We start from the raw sequence: 21,814 nt of genomic DNA on the forward strand, positions 1-21,814 counted from the left end.
GTCCCACTACTTGTCTGCGCAACAAGAGTGGATTCTAGGGGCCAGCAAAGCCCAGAGATTCCTGAGAGACCGATTACTCAGCACTGGGTGGGGCTCCAGCCGTTGGTATCTCCGCTAAGTCCCGCAGGAGACCCAGGACCGCAGGTGGGCAGTCCTTGGGCCCATAGGCACCTGGGCCAGGAAGAGGGAGGCTGGCGTAGAACCGGTGCACCGCTCACGGGAGCGAGACAGCCTTCCAGTCCTGGGTTGGCTCTTCTTCCACCGCGCTTTCCGCGGGATAACAGGCGGACAGACCAAGCGCAGCCAAGGTCAACCGCGACGCGGGACCCCGGGGTCCCGGCTGCCTGCGGGACAGAACCCATCCCCTCCCGGCTCCGCCTTCTGGGCGCGGCGGGCCTAGAGCGCAGAGGCGGAAGTGTGGGCCTCCCTGGAGGGGCGTGAGGCGTCACGGGCGTGCCCCAGGGAGCCTCCCCAATAAAGACCTCCGTGCTGGGCGCTGTCCACTGAGGTCGGCGGGAGGGCGGGGTCGGGGAGAACGGTCTCCAATCAGCGTGGTCGGTTACCCTCCCTGCCATAGGTGGGGCCGCGGGCCTGGGGCGGGCCTGGGGCGGGCCTGAACGGGCCTCTCCCCCAATGGGCGGCGGCCCGGGGGTGTGGCCGCTGCGCGAAGGCCAGCGGCGGGCGGCGGCCCCAGTCCCCGGCGCGCGCTGGCTCCGGCGGCCACTCCGCAGCATGGCCGGCTTGGGGCGGCCGGGCCCAGCGCCCCGCGCCGCGATGCCTGCCTGGAAGCGAGAGATCCTCGAGCGAAAGCGGGCTAAGCTGGCGGCCTTGGGCGGGGGCCCGGCGCCGGTCGCTGGGGCGGGCGCGACGGAGACCGCGGGGCCGGCGGCCGAGCCGCTGGTGCTGGCCGAGAGCCTGGGCCCGCTGCGCGAAAACCCGTTCATGCGGCTCGAGTCGGAGCGGCGGCACGGGGCGCGGCGCGGCGGGGGCGCGGGCGCGGCGGGGCCCGGAGCGCGGCCCGCGGAGCAGCTGCTGGAGCTGTACTGCTGCGTGCCCGGCGTGCGCACCATCCGAGCCGACAACATCCTCATCATCGAGTCAGCGCCCGGCTTTCCGCCCGCGCCCCCGCCCAGCCCGGGCCTCGGTCCTGGCGGGACCGCCCGCATCCGCGCCGCGGAGGTGCTTGTGTACGAGGCACCGCCGCCGTCCGGCCGCGTCAGCCGCCTGCTTCAGAAGTTCGACCCGCCGGCCGTGCCGCGCCGCCGCGGGAGCCCGGAGCGCGTCCGCCCCACGCCGCCGCCCTCTCCGGGCCCGGCCGTTCTGCGCGTGGGCGAGCGCGCCTCTTGCTTCCAGTCCGATCCGGAGCGCTGCTGCTCAGGCCTTGGCCCCAGGCCCCGGCGCAGCGACTTCTTGCACAAGACCAGCAGCAACTCCTTTACTGTCAACCCGCGGGGCCTGCGCCATAGTGCGGGCACTCGCCCACTCCCCAGCGGGCCCGCGACCCCGGAGTCCCGGGCAGGCGCTGCCAAGGATTTTGAGGGCTCCGCGCCTGGGCCAGGCGAGTGGAAGCCAAAGGTGGAGTCGGGGGAGGACCCCTCCCACCAGTCCCCCAGCCCGGGGACCCCCAGTGCCACTCCAGCCGCGGCTCCGGCCTTGCCCACGCTCAGCTCTTCCAGTGCCACTCCCAGCCAGCGCCAGTGGGTCTCCGCGGCCACCAGCGCCAATGACTCCTTCGAGATACGGCCGGCCTCCAAGCCAGACATGGGCAGGATCCCTGCAGGGGATATCCAGGCCCGGGCTCTGGCCAGCCTTCGAGTGAACTCTCGAAACTCTTTCCTAGTCATCCCCAAGCGCAAGACCTCTGGGGTTCCTCCTGGGGAAGGGAGGCAGTACGTGGCGCCTCCAGAGGAAGAAGTTGTCTGGTCCTCCCAGCACCCGGAGCCTGAAGCCCGTCGGATGCCTGGAGTGGATGGTGTGTTTGCAGGGGGGAGGATCCCCTCCAGGATGGAGGAGGGAGGCAGCCCCGCACCCGCCACTGCCCTTGTGGACCCTGCGGTCAGGTGGCAGAGGCCGCCCTCACCACCCCCGTCTCCACGGGCCGCTGCTGAAGCTGAGCCTGCCCAGGGCTTCCAGACTCTTGGCTTGGCCGAGAATGGCAGGGAGCCTGGGCAGCCAGGGCTGCCCATCACTTTCATTGATGAGGTGGACTCGGAGGACGAGGTCGCCCAAGAAGCCAAACTGCCCTGCTCCGGGGCTGGTGCGCCTGCCCAGTACCACCCGCATCCGACCAGACCTGGGCACTTGTCAGAGCTCCAGCATCGGGGTGGTAACAGCTTCACAGTGGTGCCTAAGAGGAAGCCTGGGGCCGTGCAGGCTAATGGCGAGGCCAGGCCAAGGGAGGCTGAGGAAGAGGAGCCAGGCAGAGTTTCGGAGCCCCCTGCTGCCGCGGGGACCTCGCTGAAGAAGCGCTACCCCACTGTGCACGAGATCGAGGTGATTGGCGGCTACCTGGCCCTGCAGAAGTCCTGTCTCACCAAGGCCGGCTCCTCAAGAAAGAAGGTGAGTGGCGGGGGGGCCGAGTCCCCAACAGGGAGAGGGGGAGGTGGCAGGTCACAGATCTGTGGGTATAGCACGAGGCCTGCTCCCAGGACGCCTGGGCTGGGCATGGGCTGGCGTCTATGTGGACCAGAGGGGGCTGGTGGCCGTGCACACTCCAGGAGAGTCTGGGCTGGGGGAGCCCGTGGCACGGGTTCCAGTGGGATCCTAGGGACCCAGGGGCTCTGTACATTGAGAGGCTGGTGGGGACGGTGGGTCTAGCCAGGGCCGTGCCTTCCTGTTGACTCTTGTGGCTCTCTCTGGAAGTGGCTGGGCAGTCCTGTCCCAGGTGGGCCCTGGCTTCGAGGAATGGCCTGGCATGTTCTTCGGGTCCTGGCCTGTGCAGGTAGCAGGGGGCCAGGGTGGAATTGGGAAGGGGCAGGAAACCCTTTGATTTGGATGGGTTGGGACGCCTACTCAGCTCCCCAGAGAGCATACTGGCTTCGCATTTAGCAGGACTTGGCTTTGAGCGAGGGTTGACCGAGCCCTTGGTGTGTGGCAGGCTGGTCTGAGACTGGGCTGAGCTGTTGGGGAGTGATGAAAAGGCTGCCCTCACTGGGGAGGCCTGGCACCCTCTGGGCACATGGAGACGTTCCTCAGATTCTTCCTGGTCATTCCGGCAGCAATGTGTTACCCCGGGGCAGATTCCAAGGCCAGCTCCGCATGACTGTAATCAGCAGGTGCTGCGGGCAGATGCACTCTCCCCGGGTCGGCGTCTCCTTCTTTGCTCGTCCTGAGGCCGCCTCTGTCCTCGCCTCAGTGTCTTGGGGACCGTGGGGGGCGGTGACATGCTGTTGTCACTGGAGCCCCCTTGCCCACCGTCCTGCTGGCGCTGTCTAATTAGACGTGGCACCTCGCCTGTCTGCTTCCTTTCTGCTTCCTGCCTCAGGGTCGGCCTTGGCACTGCCCTCGCTCCGAGCATCACCCTCTCATGCCGCTCCATCTGCGAGGTCAGGCATCTACGCCCGTCCCCCGCCACGCTTCCGGCTCCCCCCACCGCTGCCCGTCCTGCCCGCCTGACCTCGCCTCACCCTCTGTCTGGGCCGTCAGGCAGCCACGGTCACAGCCCCACCCCCATACCTCTTCTCTCCCCCGTCCGCTCCTGCGTCCTGACCCTTGGCCCCAACTGCTGCTGGAGGCTCCTTTCCCCTGCTGGCCTCGGGCGGTGGAGGCGGGAGCTCCCGCCCTGCCCTGCGGAGGGTGGGCCTGAGGGCACTGGAGGTCGTGGAGCTCTCTGTTGAGCCCCCGTCACAGCCCCCACACCAGGAGTCTGCTGCTGGTTCCTGGGTCTGGAGGGCTGCAGCCCAGAGCCTGGGGGCAGGGCCGTGGGGGTCACCGGTGGTCAAGTAGGGGTGAGAAGGGCGGGAGGAAGTTACCAGAGAAAGCCGGCCCCGGTCTGGCCTGGCCCTCGGACCAGCCTGGTCCCTGTCCGGGTGCCAGCCTCAGGGCTTGGGGGTCCAGATGGATGGTGCTTAGCATGGCCGAGCAGCCTGGCTAGGGCCCTGCCAGAGCAGCACGAGCTGCTGGGGGTGGCTTCTGCCTGGGCAAGCACCAGCTGCCCTTTCCAGGAAGAGCAGAACGCCCGTTGGGTGGGACGGAGGCGTGTGGTCGCCCAGCCCTTCACAGTGACCTGGGCCACCCCGGCCGTGGCCGCCCCCGTGGTCCCACTGCCCCTGCGCCCGCTCCAGCCATCCTGGGACTTCATCGCTTTCCCGCCCCCGCCCCACCCCGCAGTCCAGGGACGTGGGGGTCTGGAGCCCAGCAGGACATCGGGGGCCTCCTGTGCAGGGTGGGGGCTAGACCACCGCCTCTTCCGGGGGACAGGGAGGCACAGCTCCTCACGCGGGCGGAGGCTGCTGGTGATACGTCCGTGGAGGGCACAGCCCTGCCAGCTGTGCATCCCGCAGCCATGCCCAGGGGTGCGCACATGGCCCCCAGTTAGTTACCTCTAGGCAGAGGCACAGACGCCCTACCTCCCCCCGGCCACGCTCCTCTCACCCCTGCCCCAGCCCCAGGCTTTCCGGGCTGGCACTGCAGGCCTCTCCCCCAGGAGGTGCCCATCTGGTGGCTCCTTCCCTCACCTCTGCCCTCCTCACCTGCCCATCGCCCGCCCAGCCCAGCATGATGCCTACAGGGCTTGAGCCTTTGCACCCAAGCCCCCAACCACCCACCCCTCTGTTCCTTGGGCCCCAGGTGCCTCTGCCCTGGGGGACTGCTCCCCTGCTCTCCCAACCCCCACTCTTCTGTGTGGTCTTTCTAGAGCCCGGGACCACTGGAGCAGGCCTGGACCCTCTCAAACTTACCCCCTGATGGGGGGGGTCGGGTGGGTGGGGATGGGGCGGACTTGAACTCAGGGCATCCCACCTGAGCTGTCGTGAGAACTCCTCTGGGGCTGTGTGGGGTGGTCCTGTGGCCCTCTGGAACTTGGGCTGAGTGGGGGATGGTGGGTGCAGGGGTACGGGGTGGGGTGGGTGCTCACCACCGACTGGGACTGCAGGAGCCCAGCTGCCAGCCCAGAGTGCAGGGTGGACACCCTCCAGTAACCAGCTGGGCCTGCAGGACGGGGTGCGGTGAGGGTGAAGTAGGCGGAGCCAGGACCCACCCGCTGGTGACCCGGGGCAAAGTCCCCGCCGGTCAGCTGGCCAGGCTTGTGCAGGTGCCTATGGCTGCAGCCCTTGCTCGTTCTGTCCGCCTGGGGTGTGGAGACGGGTCCCCCCAGCACACGAGTCACAGGTTGTCCTGTGACCCACAGACCTGAGCTCACGCGGAGCCTGGGGACCGAAAGGAGGTGGGACGTGACCTGCTGTGTGCTCCAGCTGGCTGAGGCAGGCCTGTGGGCCCACCCCTCCCACCCGGCCACTTGCCAGGCCACTGCCTGGCCAGGCCGTGCCAGGCTCGGGGCCTGCTTGCGCCCAGCCCCCTTGTTGTCCCGCTCGCGGCCGGTCATGTGGACTAATGAGAGCGTGCTAATCCTCCAGGCCCTGGCAACAGGCCCTTCCCTGTCCCCAGTGGGGGGATGGGCGCAGAGGGCCCGGGGTCCTCGGGGACGATGCTGTGTATCCAGGGGCACACTCCCTGGGGGCCTGGGCTGGGCGGCCCCCTTCCTGCCTTGGGCTCCTCCTAGGGTCTTTGGCCCCAGGTCTCACAGGGCCAGTTTGGGGGTGTGGGGGCGTGGCCTGTTGACTCCGTCCCCACAGGACAGGACCCTCGATCCCACTTTTTCCCGGCCCTGGTGGTGGTCTGCCTGTCTCCCTGACCACTCGTCTGTGCGGACGGCTGGAGCGAGGGCAGCGGCTCCTGGGCTCGGGAGCTGCCCAGTTGGTGTCTGCGGGCCGGGCAGAGGTGGGCAAGGCTGTCCACAGCTGTGTGTGCCTGCGGGAGGTGGCAGGAGCCCCGCCCTTCTTTCCAGACCCTGGCTTAGCAGAGCAGTGCCGGCCGCTCCTGGGCAGCCCTGGGCATGTCCCCCAAGGCTGGGCCCTCTGCTCCCCAGGACCACAAGCCCAGCTCTTCTGAGACCACCACCCCCCCGCTGTCCCCAGGCCCAGGGTTCTTCGCCCAGGGGCCTGGCTGCCTCCTTGGCTCCTTCCAGGGGAAGAGGAGGAACTTGAGCTGGCTGTGGTGTCCTGTGCCCTGGAGTTTAATATTTCGAGCTCCTGTAGGGCTGCTCGCATCTGCTGTGGGCAGGCGGCTCCCGTATTCATTACCACCCCGCCTGGCCGGCCGAGCCCCGTGAGCAGGCTGTGGGGGCCAGGCCCCGGGCCCTCCCCACCTGCAGCACAGTCTGGGCTCCAAGGCCTGTGGGCGGAAAGCAGAGGACTTCCCCCGGCGTAGACTCCTGGGGCCGCTGGGTAGACAGGGCAGCGCAGACCGTGCGGGCAGCCCGAGCGAGAGAAGACTGCCAGTGGCCCCACTCGGCGCAACTCGGCGCCCTTTCCTGGGCCTGGCACAAGGCCGCTGCCTGGCTTCATGTGGGCCCGTGGGGGCCTGGTTTTGGGCGTGCCAGGCCCTGGCCCAGCAGTGGTGGTCTACTGAGCAGGGTGGGCAGGATCATCCCGGTGCCTGGCAAGCTGGGACATGAATGCAGGCATGGAGGAAGGCCCCAGCCAATAGGAGGGGCTGCTGGAAGCGTAGAGGTGGGCTCCCAGGTGCAGCCTCAGCTGGACCTGCTCCTGCTGACGCGTCTCAGGCTGGGAGATGTGGCTGGTGCCCTGCCTCCCTCAGGAGGCAGACCTGCAACCCTGGGGACCGCCTTGGAGGCATCTGGAGACCCCTTGGCTTAGGGCTTCTGGTGCTGGCTAGGGTCTGGGCCTTGGGAGTGGTCACTAGGAGTGAGGGGACCCTGGGGTGGGAGGGGCTGGGAAGGGGCGGGCGGGGCCCAGGCTGCAGGCGGACACCTCGGCCTGAGGGTTCAGGTGGAGGGTCTTCTCTGATGAGGGGCAGCCCCCACCGTGGGGCCAATGGAGTGCTGGGCTCCTGCTCTGGTCTGACGTCCCCACGGCACCCTGGGGGGCCCCTGCACCCAGCTCCGTCCAGCTGGAGGACCCCCAAGGCCTGCAGCGGGGCCTTCACTGATGCACCGCCTGCCCCCAGATGAAGATCTCCTTCAATGACAAGAGCCTGCAGACCACGTTTGAGTACCCCCCCGAGAGCTCCCTGCAGGAGGAGGAGGCAGAGGCAGAGAAGGAGGAGGAGGGGGACGCGGAGGAGGACACAGAGGCCTCCAGCCCCGACGGTGCAGCGGAGAAGCCCCTCGTGCTCTTCCTGCCCCGGGCCACATTCATGAGCAGCGTGGGTCCCGAGAGCCCGCGGCTGCCAGACAGCAGCTCCGGTGAGTGCTTGTCGGGGCGGGCGGGCAGGATGCAGTGGGGTGGCCCAGGCAATGGAACTGCAGCTACATGTCCACCCGTTCGGCCTGCAGGCTTGTCCAGCTACACGCCAAAGCACTCCGTGGCTTTCAGCAAGTGGCCGGAGCAGGTGCTGGAGCGGACTCCAAGCACGGAGGAGGCCCCGTCCAAGGAGGTCATGGTGAGCAGGGCCGGGTGGTGGCTGGGCGCCCAGGGAGGGTGGGCGAGGTGGGGGCTCAAACGCCTGGACGCACCCTCGACTGCCTCCACACCCCTCTCAGCTCACCCCTGCTGGTCAGAACGACCTCTCGGACTTCCGAAGCGAGCCAGCCCTCTACTTCTGACCTCCCACCCCCCGACCAGCACAGCCAAGGCTGAGCCCCCAGTGCCCAGGTGTTGCACGCCCTCCAGCCTGCCAGGCTCTGCCCACCCACGTCCCGCTCGCCCTGCCTGGGGCCTCACAAGCAGGCCGGTGCTCAGGGCCCGAGCCTGGGGCACCCGGGACTTCTGACTCTGGTTTGCGGGCACTGCCTGTGGGGAGGGGTGGGTCCTGCTGTCAGGTGTGTCCAGGTGGAGGTCGACGGGACTCGGATTTCCCCAGCCCACACCCCCACGTCAGCCACTGTTTCTGATGATCAGCAAGTCTCCCCGCTTCTGATGACGGACTCAATAAACAACACTGGATGAGCTGCCTCTACCTTCCTGCATGGTCCTGGGCTGGGGAGAGGGGGTGCAGGGGTGCGGTCCGTGAGGCTACATCGAGGCAGCATGGGGGAGGCCACCCACCTGGGGTCGGATGGAGGACCAGCGTGGACTTGAGTGCCCAGGGAGGTGGCCCTGATTGACGCCCTCCACCGCACAGTGTGGCCCAGGCTGCTCCCCACCTGTTGTCCTCATTGCCCTGCTTCCCCTCCCAGCCACGCTTTGGCTGGGCGAGGGTCTTCCCTGTTCCTGCCCTGTGAGTACCCTCGGTCTCTAGTGCTCCCCCTGCCCCCCAGAAGCAGCTCAGCGAGAGCTGTGGTGAGGCAGGACGCCAGGCAAGCTTTCTGGGGGCTGGAACTCTATGGGCCTGAGAGCAGTAGCACAACAGCTGTTGGGTCTGAAGGTTTTCCTGAAGGGCCAAGGGCTGGGGGTGGACAGAGAAGGGCAGGACAGGCAGTCTTGCTGCTTGTTTAGACTGGAAGATTCCCGGACCCACTAGAGCCTGCAGGAAGGCTGTGGCAAGCTGACCACTCACTTGGGGTCCCGCTAGCAGGGAAAGCTGACAAGAGGTGACAAGAAGAATGGGAGTGACTTCCGCCTGGACTGGCTGCCTGTGTGGAGCCAGGCCATTCACAATCCAGCCATTGAAGGCATGTCTTTTCCTCTTGGAATGTCAGGCCCAGGAGAAATGCCACTGGGCCAGGCTTGGGAGGGAAGAAGGTGTTTTCTTGGGGGGGTGGGCCCAGGCTTCTGTAGACCTTTTCAACTGACATGCCTCCCCATCTGCCTGGGCTCGAGATAGCAGTTGTGGGGATCCCAGCGGGGCTGACAGGCCAAGGAGATGGGCCCAGAGGACTCAGAATGGAGGGCTGGGACCCAGTCTGCACGGAGGCCGCTCGTTATGAGTGGGAAGCACGGGCGCTGTGCTGCCCCGCAGCGTTCGGAGTCACTGGGCTGGAGTGCAGCTCTTACCGGGGGCCCTAAAGCCAACAAGGTCCCCTAGGCCTGGCCTCATGGTAGAGGCCAGGACCAGCGGAACTTCACTGAAGTGTGGACTGTATGATAGGCTCAGGGGAAGGGGGTGTGGCAGATGTCACAGGAAATGCTCAGGGGCACCCTTACCTCTGTCCCTAAGGCCAACAAGGCTGGACGCAGAGAAAGTCACCCCAGGCCCTTTTCTTCAAAAGGAACCATATGACAGCTTGGCAAGGGTTTTGTGCTCTGACTTGGGCAGGGGGTGGGGGTGGGGTGCGGTTTGCATCTGGCAGCCCCACACTCTACACAGGTAGCAGGCTGACATGGATCTTTACAAAGACAAACTTTATTGACAGTCACAGGCCTCCAGGGCAAGCTCTGAGGTGAAGAAGGGCCCCAGCCCCTCCCCCACTTGCCTGGGCACCTACTAGCTGAGAGAGGAAGTCTGGGGACTCCCTCGGTGCTAAGTTTAGAAGCGGGGCCTTCCCTGCAGCCCTAGTGGTGTGGGGGCCCTGCACAGAGCTACCCTCCCCAGAGCCTGCGTGAGTGCAGGACTAAGACCCCCACAGGGTGGGCTACGCCCAGGGCCATCCTGTCACCCAAAGGCACTGGAGCTTGGCAGTTGCCTCTCGGCACCAAAGACAACAAATGGAGAACGCTGCTTCCCCGAAGAACAAAGATGCTCTGAAGACAGACTTGCTGGGGGAAGAACAAAGATGCTCTGAAGACAGACTTGCTGGGGGTACTGAGCCACAGGCAGGAAGCCCACCTGTGGCCTCATCAGCTCTCTCTGCCTCCACTGCTCTTCTGCTCTGAGGCTGTGGCCTTTGTCAGGTTCCCCGCTTCTCGCTTCAGGACACTAAGCAGAGTCTGCGAGCTCTCCAGGATCTGTGAACAGAGACACCAACCAGTTAACACTCTTCCTCCCGTAGGAAATTTGCCACAGCCCGGCGCCCTCTCCTATGCCGGGCCCTGCTCCCCTCTGAGTTTAGCCCAAAGCCCACTGCCCACACCCTGGGAAGCCAGACCCAGGTCGGCTCCGGCTCCCGCTGCGGCTCAGTCTGGAGCCAGCGACACGGCGCCAACAGTAGGACCCAGGCCGCGCTGTCACTCGACGGGGGCCGACGGCCTGTCTAGGCGCCCGCGGGCCAGCACCCGGCCCCCGAGCCCCACCTTGAGGTAGGCGGCTTCTGTCTCCGCGATGGTCCGATCGAACTCGTTCCGAGAGGCGATCTTGCGCGCCAGGTTCTCGTTGACTCGGGCCAGCTTCTCCGTCAGCTGCCTCACCTCGTTCTGCAGCCTCTGCTTCTCCTCCTCCTCCTGCTGGATCTGCCGGCACAGCTCCTCCCGCTTCTGGCACAGCTCCTCGATGCCTGGGGCGGGCGGGGAGCGGGCGCGGTGGGCGCCGGGGGCCGCGGCGGGGCCGCGAGCGCCGGCCCCAGCGCGCTAGGCGAGCGGCCGGCGGAGGCCCGGGCGCCCAGAGCAGCGGCGGCCGGCGTCCCGGGAGGCCCCGCGCGAGCCCGCGCGCCGTCCGAGCGGCCGAGGCCCCGCACCCCGCGCGCGCCGCCGACGCCGGCTCTCGGGGCGGCCACTCCGCGGCTCCGCCCGGCGTCCGGGCCGCCGCGGCCGGAACAGCCGCGCGCGGCGGGCCAGTGCCGGCCCGGGCCCGCAGGCCGGCGGCCCCGCCGCCCTCCCGGCCCGCCCGCCGGCCTCGCCGCGCGGCCACTCACACTTGACCAGCTCGTTGTTGTAGTTCTGCAGCGCCGCGCCCTGCTGGGTCATGGTCGCCGCCGGGCCCGCCGCCCCAACCGCCGCGGCCGCGCCGCTCGGCGCCTGCGCACGGTCTCCGCTCGCCCCGCCCCCGGTCCGCGTCACCGCGCCTACGCCGCTCGCCGCGCCCCGTGTGCGTCATCGCGGCGCGCGCGCCCAGCGCGGCGTCATCGCGGCGCGCCTCGCCGAGAGGCTCCGAGGGCTGCTGGGCGCAGATGGCGGCGGCGGCGGAGGCGGGCCGTGACGCGGGGCCTGCGCAGGAGCTGCTGGCGGCCTGGAACACCGTGAGCACCGGGCTGGTGCCTCCGGCCGCGCTGGGACTGGTGAGGCCCGAGAAGAGGGCGACGGGCCGGCGCGGGCTGCCCGGGGCCCCGAGTCCGCCGGCGCCCGTCCTGGCTTCCCTCCGTGTTCCACAGCCTTTCCCTCGCGTGGGCCTGCGTCCCTGCGACGAAGGGCGGCGGGGTTCCCGTGGCCTTCCATCCGCGCTATCCCTTTCCCGCTTGTCCTCACCTGTCTCCACTCTCTCCGCCTCTGCCCTATCTCAGAGTTTTCTGTACTGCAGGCGTCCTCCCGGACCAGCGGTGCCGTCCCTCCAAAAGAGGAGGAGCTCCGGGCGGCGGTGGAGGTGCTCAGGGGCCACGGTCTGCACTCGGTCCTGGAGGAGTGGTTCGTAGAGGTGCTGCAGAACGACCTGCAGGCCAACATCTCCCTCGAGTTCTGGAATGCCATCTCTCAGCGCGATAACTGTGCGGACGAACCCCAGTGCCTTCTGTTGCTCCTCGATGCTTTTGGTCTGCTGGAGAGCCGCCTGGATCCCTACCTGCGTAGTCTAGAGCTGCTGGAGAAATGGACTCGCCTGGGCTTGCTGATGGGCACCGGTGCTCAGGGGCTTCGGGAAAAGGTCCACACTACGTTGCGGGGCGTCCTGTTCTTTTCCACTCCCAGAGCTTTTCAGGAGATGATCCAGCGCCTCTATGGGCGCTTCTTGAGAGTTTACATGCAGAGTAAGAGAAAGGGGGAAGGAGGCACAGATCCCGAACTGGAAGGGGAGCTGGACAGCAGGTATGCCCGCCGCCGGTACTATCGCCTTCTGCAAAGCCCGCTGTGCGCGGGGTGCGGCAGCGACAAGCAGCAGTGCTGGTGCCGCCAAGCGCTGGAGCAGTTCCAGCAGCTCAGCCAGGTCCTGTGAGTACTCGGCCTGCATGTCCTGTGTCCCTGTCCTTCCTGGCTCCTGTCTGCCCCTCTGGGTCCAGCCGGCCCCTTCCGAGAGCTGCTGAGCTGGCTGGGGGTGGTCTCTGCCCCTTGCCCCGGTTCCCAAGAGTTCTCAGGCTGTGTGTGCTCTGAGTTTATACGTCTTGTCCTTGCCGTAGGTGAATCTGTCACTCACCTTGGTTCAGGAGTTTGTACTTTGCTTACGCTAAGATTACGTGGTTCTAAGTTTCCCGGGCTGTGCCTACTATGGGCTTGCAGAAGTGGAATGACGTTTGTCTTGGGTTTGAGAAAAGTACACTTGCTGTTTCTTCTCACTAGAGCATGTCAGAGAATAGACCAGCGTGCTGGGCAAAGTGATGCCTTCTAGCCTTCTGAGGAGGGAAGGATTCTGTCATCAGACCCAGGTCCTGCCGTCAGGGTCCCCGACTCTGTGGATGCTCACTTTTATAAAATACCTGTTTTCCTACTGTTTATTTGGCTGTGTTGTGCCTTGACCGTGGCACTGCTCTCTACTTGTGGCATGTGGGCTCAGTAGTTGCGGCCTGGGGGCTTAGTTGCCCCATGACGTGGGATCTTACTTAGTTCCCCGACCAGGAATTGAACCTGTATTGTCTGTACTGGGAGGATTCTTAACCTGTTGACCACGTGGGATGTCCTGTGGCCCTTTATGATGAATTTTTCAGTTTGAGTGAAGTGGCAGCTATGCAACTGTCAGAGTCTTCTCACAGGACTGAGGGTGTGGCGTGTTCCACAGAAGCTTTGTTCTCTTGGGGTTTTCTGCCACCGTGGGTCAGGATCAGCACTGAGGAGCAGAGACTGCTACAGCTGTGTTTACACGGTCAGAGTAGTGGCACTTTCAGCTGTTGTTTTAGGGCCGTTGTAAGGAGGTGGACGAGGCCTTGGCCCCAGTAGCTAGAGATGCTGACCCTTTGGGGAGAGCAGGAGGTGCCTTACCGGTGCTCTGTCATCTCAGCGGCTTTGCTTTGAATTCCCCGGTGCAGTTTTGCCCCAGCGAGAGGGCTGCAGGAGGCTGTGCTGAGGGTGTGGGGCGGGTGCGTGCACTGTATGCTCCATGGGCAGGGCTCTCCTCCAGGCACAGGCTCAGTCTGCTGGAGCGGGTCAGCGCCGAGGCTGTGACCAGCACCCTGCACCAGGTGACCCGGGAGCGGATGGAAGACCGTTGTCGGGGCGAGTACGAGCGTTCCTTCCTGCGTGAGTTCCACAAGGTGAGGCCCCACCACCACGCCCCCGTGGATGAGAGAAGAGATTGATGGCAAAACAGACTAGACGCCTTGGCTTTAGACGTGGGCAGAGTGTGGTGACCTGGGTGAATCAGGACGCTGCTGGTGATAGAAGCTGTCTTGGTGCTGGGTGGAGGCTGGGCCCACCCTGGCACCAGCGAGGAAGAACCTGTGATGTTGCAGGGTCACATGGCCAGAGGCAGCTCCAAGGTCTGGGCTGTCCCAGCAAGGGGCCTTGGGGCGTCCATGCTGTTGGGGCATGGCCTGGGGGCTGCCCTGGGCTGCACAGCGTTGTGGGAGAGCTGGTCCCGACTGTGGGGCTCTGAGCCTACCTCACTTCCCACCCGCCCCACTCTGCTGCATCCTGCCTCTTGTCTCCTGAGGATGTGGGTGTGCTGCGATGCTGAGGGTAGGGGTGGCATTCAGGGCAAGGGCCCCTGCAGTGGGGTGTAGTGCATGCCTGGAGGCCCGGGGATAGCTGTGCTGTCCCCAGGCGGCAGACTATCCGGGCCGTCTTGCCGGTGGCTGGGTGCGCGGTCCCCAGGGTGTGTCCGTCCACTCAGATGCAGCCTGGGGCTGGTGTGCATGGGGGAGGCCCTGGGAGGCCCCTTCAGGCCCCCATCTGCTGATTCCACTGTGCTCTTGGTCTTGGACATGTGGCCTGGGGTTCCCAAGGCCCAACCCGCGGCGGGTAGCTGTACCTCTGCCCTGGGCTTGGCCCCTGGAGCCCCACACCTGTGGTCTCCCAACAGTGGATCGAGAGAGTGGTCGGCTGGCTGGGCAAGGTGTTCCTGCAGGACGGCCCCAGCAGGCCTGTGTCCCCAGAGCCGGGCACCACGCTGCGCCGGTGGCGCTGCCACGTGCAGAGATTCTTCTACCGCATCTACGCCGGCCTGCGCATCGAGGAGCTCTTCAGTATCATCCGAGGTCAGCCCGCCCCCTGGGAGCCCCTGCCCTCGCCTCTGCCCTCAGCCTGGGGCGGGGGTCAGGGACACCCAAGACCCCTGTGTCCGCATCGGGCAGGAGAGGCGCTGTCTGCCCCCTTGCTCTGCACTGGCCCTTGGGCTCTGCTCCGCCCATCTGCCCTCGGGGTGGCTGTACTCAGGGGTACGGGTCCCTGAGGGCACAGGGGCCACACCAGGCCACCCGCAGGGCCTCTCTCTGCGGCCTGTGGAGGTGTGGCTGCTCACCCTCCAGGCCTCCATGGGCACACCACATGTGTATGTGCCAGGACCAGCCTTTCCCCACAGACTTCCCAGACTCGAGGCCCGCTGTGGAGGACCTCAAGTACTGCCTGGAGAGGACTGACCAGAGGCCGCAGCTGCTCGTGTCCCTCAAGGCTGCCCTGGAGACACGGCTGCTCCACCCAGGTGCCGCCCTGCAGGCCCACCCACCTTCACCCTCGGGGACCAGACCCGGGAGCCTGGGAGGGGTTAAGACCCCTTGGGGGCGGGGTTCTGCCCCGCCCTGTGAGAACACACCCGCTCAGTACAGGTGGTGGGGCAGATCCCGGGGCCTCTGGGGGTGGCGTCACAGCGGGGCCTGCACGTCACCCGGTGGGGTGTCTGTCTCCACGCCATTGTGTTGCTCGGGGTCTCCTGTCCCGACCACAGGCGTGAACACATGTGACATCATCACCCTGTACATCTCCGCCATCAAGGCGCTGCGCGTGCTGGACCCGTCCATGGTTGTCCTGGAGGTGGCCTGTGAGCCCATTCGCCGGTACCTGCGGTGAGCGCAGGGCGGCCGAGGGAACCCTCAGGGCCCCCGCCCCACTTGTGCTGCTGAGCCCCTTGCAGGCCTTGGTGAAGCGAAAGGACGTGGTCCCCTGGGCACCAGGTGTCCTCCCGGGTTGGGCAGCCCAAGCTGGGCACCTTCCTTTTGCCAGTGCTGGCTGTGGGCCTGCAGCCGAGGGTCACCACACCGATATGCAGGCCCAGGGCCAGGCCAGCACAGACAGAGACAGAGGCTCAACTTTGCCTCGTTGTGAGCTGGCCCAGGGTTGACGGGAAGGATGGGTCTTGTGTTGGCCTTTTCATCCTGAGGAGCAGAGCCTCTTGACTGTTGGCCAGGGAGCGCAGCCAGCCAGGACCCCTTGGGGAGCAGTAGAGACTTGAGCCTGCTGCCCCCTGGCTCTGCTGCCCCGGTGCGGATCTGTCTTGTCATCCCAGCCCGTGATGCAGGAAACGGTGGCTTTTTAATTTTGGGGGGTGACAGTGGAGTCTGATGGCCTTGCCTTTAGCACGTGACTGGTGGGTGCTGCCTGCGGGGGTCGCTGGGGTCACAGGGTCAGCTGGAGCAGGCAGCAAGGGCTCGTGTCCACCAGGACGCGGGAGGACACTGTGCGGCAGATCGTGGCAGGGCTGACCGGGGACTCTGATGGGACGGGGGACTTGGCTGTTGAGCTGTCCAAGACGGACCCTGCGAGCCTGGAGACCGGGCAGGACAGCGAGGACGACTCTGGGGAGCCGGAGGACTGGGTCCCTGACCCAGTGGACGCAGATCCAGGTCAGCATTGGGCAGGCCTGTGAGGCCTGGGGTCATATGGGAGCCCAGCTGGGTTGAAGCTCTGGCCTCCAGGTTGTCACTGCACGTACTCCAGCTTGAGGAGCTTCTTGGTCCGTGCCCAACCTGGCCTGGTTTCCCAGGGTGCTTCCGCTGGCCAGCTGGGCCCACGTGGTTGGTGGCCCCATCAGAGCCCTAAGGGGTGCCCTGCCTCCCCCCTGCCCTACTGCCCTGCTGCTTCCGCTGGAGGAGGGGCAGGTTTCTGCACGTCCACACCAGGGACCCAGAGCCAGGCCTCACGCAGGGGTGCAGTGGGCAGGCTGCTTGGTGCAGACGGTACCACCTCCATGTCTGAGGCACTCGTGTGCCCGGCCTCCAGGGAAGTCCAGCTCCAAGCGGCGCTCCTCGGACATCATCAGCCTGCTGGTCAGCATCTACGGCAGCAAGGACCTCTTCATCAACGAGTACCGCTCGCTGCTGGCCGACCGCCTGCTGCACCAGTTCAGCTTCAGCCCTGAGCGGTGAGGCCTGCGGGGGCTCCCCCACGTCCAGGGGAGGCGTGGCCCTGACTTGGGACAGCTGTCCTCTGTCAGCTCCAGTGCATGGCAGAGACGAGCATGGTCTCCAGGCCCGGCAGGGACCAGCCTGTGCTCGACTGCTGCCCCGGGTGCCTGGGGACAGCCCGAGAACTTGGAGTGGCTGCTCCTAGGGCTCCTGCTTGGCCTCCTGGACTGTGGACGTCCCTGCTCTGGGGATGGGGGTGCAGGGCAGTGGGTGTTGCCCTGCAGGGGCTGGCTGGGGTGGGAGCGCTGCTCCGCTCAGAGATGCATTCTTGCAGGGAGATCCGCAACGTGGAGCTGCTGAAGCTGCGCTTTGGCGAGGCCCCAATGCACTTCTGTGAGGTCATGCTCAAGGTGGGCGCCCGGGCTCCACGCAGCCACCTGGTCCCTGCCCCTGCCCAGACCCTCAGGAGGCCCGTCTCCCCAGGACATGGCGGACTCGCGCCGCATCAACGCCAACATCCGGGAGGAGGATGAGAAGCGGCCCGCCGAGGAGCAGCCGCCCTTCGGAGTCTATGCCGTCATCCTGTCCAGTGAGTTCTGGCCACCCTTCAAGGACGAGAAGCTGGAGGTCCCCGAGGCCATCAGGGAGGCCCTGGAGGTCTACTGCCGGAAATACGAGAAACTGAAGGTAGGGCCGCGCTGCTGGGGCCGGGGCACCTCGGGCCAGCCCTGCGCCTGTGCTCTGGGGTCCACGCCCTCTGCGCTCTCCCAGGAACCCACGTGCACGTGTGCACACGCCTCTGTGCGTACGTGCCCGTCTGTGCACATGTGCGCACTCTCTACGCTCTGCTGTGCCCGACGGTGCTGGCGCGAGTCTTGACCCTGAGCTGCCTCTGCAGCGTCCACCCGCTTGTTCTCAGAACCCGGGGCTGGCAGCCGTGCTCGACCCAGGACACCCACTGTGTCCCCTCCATGGGTGTCTCCAGGGAGTCTCCTGGCTTCTCTTGGGGTGTTCGGTGGCTCCTCTGGCTTTGCTGCGAGCCGGCACCACGGCGGACTGGGTGCGGCTGTTAAGGCTGAGGACTCAAGGTCCCAAGTGGGGAGAGGCTCAGTGCTGGAGAGCTGATCCTGGGGGCTTCCTTCCCGAGCTGGGGGTGGGGCGGTGGGGCGCAGGGTTCCAGAGCCCGCCTGTGCTCCCCACCTCAGCCCTGCACACCCCTTCCTGACTGAAGACATCTGAGGGGCCCTCCCCAGCCTCCCTCTGTGCCCCAGCGCACTTGTCAGGAGAGGCCCTGCTGGCTTCCTCCAGGGCATCCCCCTGGGTCCGAAGGCAGACTCAGACACAGCCACATTCTCAGGTTGGTGCGCCCAGTGAGACAACCATCCTCCAGCTGGGTGCTGGAGCACCTGGGGGAGCCCTGGGGCAGTGCCACGGGGCCTCTGCTCCCACCAGCGGGTCTCCTGCCCGAGGGCAGTGCCGCACACAGGAGGGTGGCCATGGCCTCTGCTGCTGGCCACACAGCTGCCCCTCTGCAGACCCAAGTTGGGGTTGAAAAGGTCACGGTTTGGAGCCGCAGCGCCTGGTTAGGACCCGGCCACCTGCCAACCATGGAGAACTTCAGCGTCACGCCCCCTTCAGAGCTGTGGGGGCTGTAGGACTTGGGGCGGCGCTTGGCCCAGAGTCACCCTGCGAGTGTCCCTGGTGGCGGCCATAACAAAGACCACAGACAGGCGCCTCAAACACAACAGACCTGTTTTCTCAGTAGCAGCATCTGTGACGCCAGCAGACACGTCAGGGTGTTAGCAGGGCCATGCCCCCTCCACACGCTGCGAGAGAGGATCCTCTGGCCTCGCGGTGACCAAGCTCCAGGTGCTCCTGGCTGTGGGTGCGTCACTCTGACCCCGGCTCGTGTCACCCGGCCTCGCCCAGTGTCTGTGTGCAGAGTTCCCTCTTCCTCCGAGGACCCCAGTCCCTGCTCCGTGTGACCGCACCTTAATGAGCTGCCTTTAGGGACCCAGGCCAGCGGCCCTGCCCTGCTGCTGAGGGCTAAGCCTGTGGGCGTCCATGCAGGTCTCAGCATCCAGTGCCCGGACTGGGGCGCCCACGCCTCTCCTGGGCCCCCAGTGCTGGTCCCGGGATGCTGCTGGTTGATGTGGCTTTGATACAGCTCACCTTTCGGGCTGCGTGGGCTCTGTCTGCAGAGGACGTGGCGTGGTGTGCTCCTTTGGGCTCGCCGGTCCTCCCCGGTTTCCCCCTCGATTCACACAAGCAGTGAGGAAGCTGCAGGCTGTGCCTCCCACACTTCACCTGGGAATCTCCCCCCAGCCCTGCGCGCCTCAGTGGAGCTCGTCTCTGCCGCTCCTTCAGCGGGCGCCTTGCAGTCATTTCCGGTGGCGCTGAGACAGGCCTCACCGGAAGGGCCTTTGGGTCGTGTTTCTCTTGGTGGTCTCCCCAGGGCAACCCCGGCTTTCACGAGCATGCAGCTCAGAACGTTCCAAGTCCCCCCCTCCCCCAGCGCCACAGCCACAGCCGCGTTTCTGGGAAAGGTGCCTGCTCCAGCAGCTCGCTTCACCCGCGCTGAAGTCCACCGCCCTTCCGCGGTGGCCGTGACAAAGCCCACTCCCCAGGTGGCAGAGTGGTAGGACCTGCTCCTGTCCCTGCAGGCTGGGTCTGCGGTGGAGCGTGGGGCAGGGCTGCGGGCCTCCTGGAGGCTGCAGGCGAGTCCCTCCCCCATTTTCCAGCTCCCCTCTGCTTCCCGTGTCTGCCCGCCACCCACCCTCTGACAGGTACCCCGGTCTATGAGGTTAGGGCCCGTGAGCTCCCAGATTTCGTCTTCCCTACCGACATCCGCAGGTCAGGTCACATTCTGGGGTCCTGGGATCAAGAAATGGGCGTGTCTCGTGGGGACACGGTGGCCTGGCTGTTGGGTGCTGCTGGCTGAGGGGAGGTAACTGGAACCCCACCGGGTGCTCGTTTGGCCGCCACTGCAGCTGCCACCCGGCAGTTGGGGACGGGAGCCCTTCCCTGCCTGCTCCCGGGTTGTAAAGCCTGGTCTTGCGGGACCCGCCGAACAGCCCGCGCTGACCCTGTCTTCCCCAGGCCATGCGGACGCTCAGCTGGAAGCACACCCTGGGCTTGGTGACAATGGACGTGGAGCTGGCTGACCGCACCCTGTCCGTGGCAGTAACCCCCGTGCAGGCTGTGGTCTTGCTGTATTTCCAGGACCAAGGTGAGCTCCCCGGCCGCGCCCCACCCCGACCCCGGCCACGCCCCCAGGAGGGCACGCCCCGCCTCCCGAGGAGGGTGGGCGGGCCCGGGCGGCTCCCCGCCCCCAGGCTCTGCCCACCCTGCAGAGCTGGGCGGTGAGGGGCACAGCGGAGCCCGCCCACGCCCACGGCCCGCCGCCTGCCCGCAGCCAGCTGGAGCCTGGAGGAGCTGAGCGAGGCTGTGAAGATGCCGGCCGCGCTGCTGCGGCGCCGCCTGTCCGTGTGGCTGCAGCAGGGCGTGCTGCGCGAGGAGCCAGCCGGCACCTTCTCGGTGGTGGAGGAGGAGCGGCCGCAGGACCGGGACAGCATGGTGCTGGTCGACAGCGACGACGAGAGCGACTCGGGCCTGGCCTCGCAGGCCGACCAGAAGGAGGAGGAGCTGCTGGTGCGCGGCCCGCCCGCGGGGGCGGGGCTGGGGACGGGGCGGTGTGACCGCGGGGGCGGGGCTGGGGGCGGGGCGGCGTGACCGCGGGGGCGGGGCGTGCAGCGGGGCGGCCTGACAGCGGCTGTTCCCCCAGCTCTTCTGGACGTACATCCAGGCCATGCTGACCAACCTGGAGAGCCTGTCGCTGGAGCGCATCTACAGCATGCTGCGCATGTTCGTGGTCACCGGCCCCGCGCTGGCCGAGATCGACCTGCAGGAGCTCCAGGGCTTCCTGCAGAGGAAGGTGCGCGACCAGCAGCTCGTCTTTTCCGCCGGCGTCTATCGCCTGCCCAAGAACTGCGGCTGAGCCGCTGCCAGGCCCCGCCTGCCCCCAGAACGCGAGTAAAGAGATGGGTCTTCATCCTCCGTGTCGTGTCGGCTCTGTGGTTCCAGGGACGCGTGCTCAGGCCCTCCCCGCGCCACCGACCCTGGGTTTGTCCTCCGGTTCTGCACACTGGCCTCCCTGCAGCCAGGAAGAGCGGGTCCCCCCCAGCAGGTGGCTGCACACCTGTGTGGGCTCCAGGCACGGAGGAGCTCTGGCACGTGAGTGTCCGGTCACCGTGGCCAGTGAAGACCTACGTCAGGCTCGTGGCTCCGGTCAGTGAGGGGGCCAGCCGCCTGGGAAACAGTCTCCTGGATCTCCGCCCCAGAGGCCCCAGCCGTGGCCTCACTCCTCTGGCCTTTGAGAGAGCTCCTCAGGTCCCCCTCCCTCCTACCCGGCCTGAGGGTCCAGCCCCCTAGTGCTGGGCTGAGAGCCCCAGGGCTCCTCCTACGGCCAGAATGTTTGAGGTGCGTCAGAATGTGTGAGGCGGGTGGGCAGACAGGCGGCCCCTCACGTCTGCAACACGAGGGGCTGCCTGCGTCCCCGCAGTGGTCTAGCAGTCAGTGTTGGGGGCTGACAGTGAGGCGTGCTTCCTGAAAGACCCACCCCTCCCACGCCCCTGAGGTGTGGTCGGGGGCACCTGGGGGCCTGGCTGTTCCCCACAGTAGAGGCCAGGCCCAGGGAGCCAGCCACCCGCAGGGCTGCTCACTAGGCCCTGTCCAGCCGCTCTGGGGGCCCAGCCCTCGCCTCGCCCCAGCTCCCAGGAGGTGGTGGGGTGGGTTTTGGTGCCAGGCCCGAGGCCTTCAAGCTGTGCTGGGCGCCACGGGCACCATGGCCCAACCTTCACTCACCCAGCTTGTCTGGCTGGACTCAAGCCTGGTGGCACTGCCTCCCCAGGTGACAAAGGTCCCTTCGGGACAAGTGTCTCCACTGCCCCCCACCTTTTGCAGGGCGTCCCCGGGCCCCAGATCCCCCTGGCTCCCTCAGTGTAGGCCCCAGCGCCCCCACCTGTCCTGTTCTGCTCGAGGGCCCCAGTGCTGGTTCCTGCTTCCAGGGCTCTTCTCTAATTTTTGGCCACACCAAGGGTCGTCTGGGGTCTGGATTCCTCGACCAGGGACTGAACCCCAGCCATGGCAGGAGCACCCGGAGTCCTGACTACTGGGCCACCAGGAGCTCTCTCTGGGACTCCTTATGCCCCAGGGTGGGGTTTGCCGCAGGGTTTGAAGGAAGATGTGGAGGGCCTAACAGAGCCTGAGTGGTCTGTGGACGCTGAGAGACCGGCAGGTGTCTCCCTTGGACTCGGCCCGCTGGGGGTCTGTGCTGTGGTCACGGGAAGAGGACTTCCTGCCTGGCACTGGGCCAGGCCTGTCCTCATTGTCCTAGCCCGGGTGAAACTGGCTGGACCAGCCTGGCAGGGTGGCATGGCCGGCCCCTGGGCGTGGACACACCTGCCC

At 66.7% G+C, this 21,814-nt stretch overlaps 3 protein-coding genes across 4 annotated transcripts; 2 read left to right on the top strand and 1 right to left on the bottom strand.

Moving 5' to 3' along the window:
• Window positions 1-618: 618 nt before the first annotated feature.
• On the top strand, window positions 619-8,126 carry TPRN (taperin). The gene is made up of 4 exons (XM_055400526.2): window positions 619-2,559; window positions 7,186-7,423; window positions 7,514-7,620; window positions 7,721-8,126. Exons 1-4 carry the CDS (start codon window positions 634-636, stop codon window positions 7,781-7,783), a joined length of 2,334 nt encoding a protein of 777 aa, XP_055256501.2. The 5' UTR covers window positions 619-633; the 3' UTR covers window positions 7,784-8,126.
• Window positions 8,127-9,442: 1,316 nt separating this feature from the next.
• Window positions 9,443-10,981, bottom strand: SSNA1 (SS nuclear autoantigen 1). Its single transcript, XM_055399268.2, has 3 exons — window positions 10,847-10,981; window positions 10,290-10,489; window positions 9,443-10,004 (listed from the first exon to the last, which is right to left on the bottom strand). Exons 1-3 carry the CDS (start codon window positions 10,896-10,898, stop codon window positions 9,897-9,899), a joined length of 360 nt encoding a protein of 119 aa, XP_055255243.1. The 5' UTR covers window positions 10,899-10,981; the 3' UTR covers window positions 9,443-9,896.
• A 69-nt stretch (window positions 10,982-11,050) lies between these two features.
• Window positions 11,051-20,399, top strand: ANAPC2 (anaphase promoting complex subunit 2). 2 transcript variants are annotated; one of them, XM_055399265.2, is made up of 13 exons: window positions 11,051-11,209; window positions 11,449-12,071; window positions 13,192-13,324; window positions 14,092-14,266; window positions 14,590-14,709; window positions 14,953-15,070; window positions 15,666-15,847; window positions 16,224-16,365; window positions 16,683-16,758; window positions 16,832-17,035; window positions 19,448-19,577; window positions 19,764-19,999; window positions 20,133-20,399. In XM_055399265.2, the coding sequence occupies exons 1-13, from the start codon at window positions 11,102-11,104 to the stop codon at window positions 20,343-20,345; spliced, it is 2,460 nt and encodes an 819-aa protein (XP_055255240.2). In that variant the 5' UTR covers window positions 11,051-11,101; the 3' UTR covers window positions 20,346-20,399. The 2 variants fall into 2 exon arrangements, with proteins under 2 accessions (XP_055255240.2, XP_088697118.1); XM_088840992.1 differs by having other exon boundaries at window positions 11,449-11,948.
• The last annotated feature ends 1,415 nt before the right edge of the window (window positions 20,400-21,814 follow it).

Source organism: Moschus berezovskii, chromosome 11 (genome assembly GCF_049115385.1).
Source record: "Moschus berezovskii isolate FMDL1 chromosome 11, NW_MosBer_1.0, whole genome shotgun sequence".
Classification (NCBI taxonomy): Eukaryota; Metazoa; Chordata; class Mammalia; order Artiodactyla; family Moschidae; genus Moschus; species Moschus berezovskii.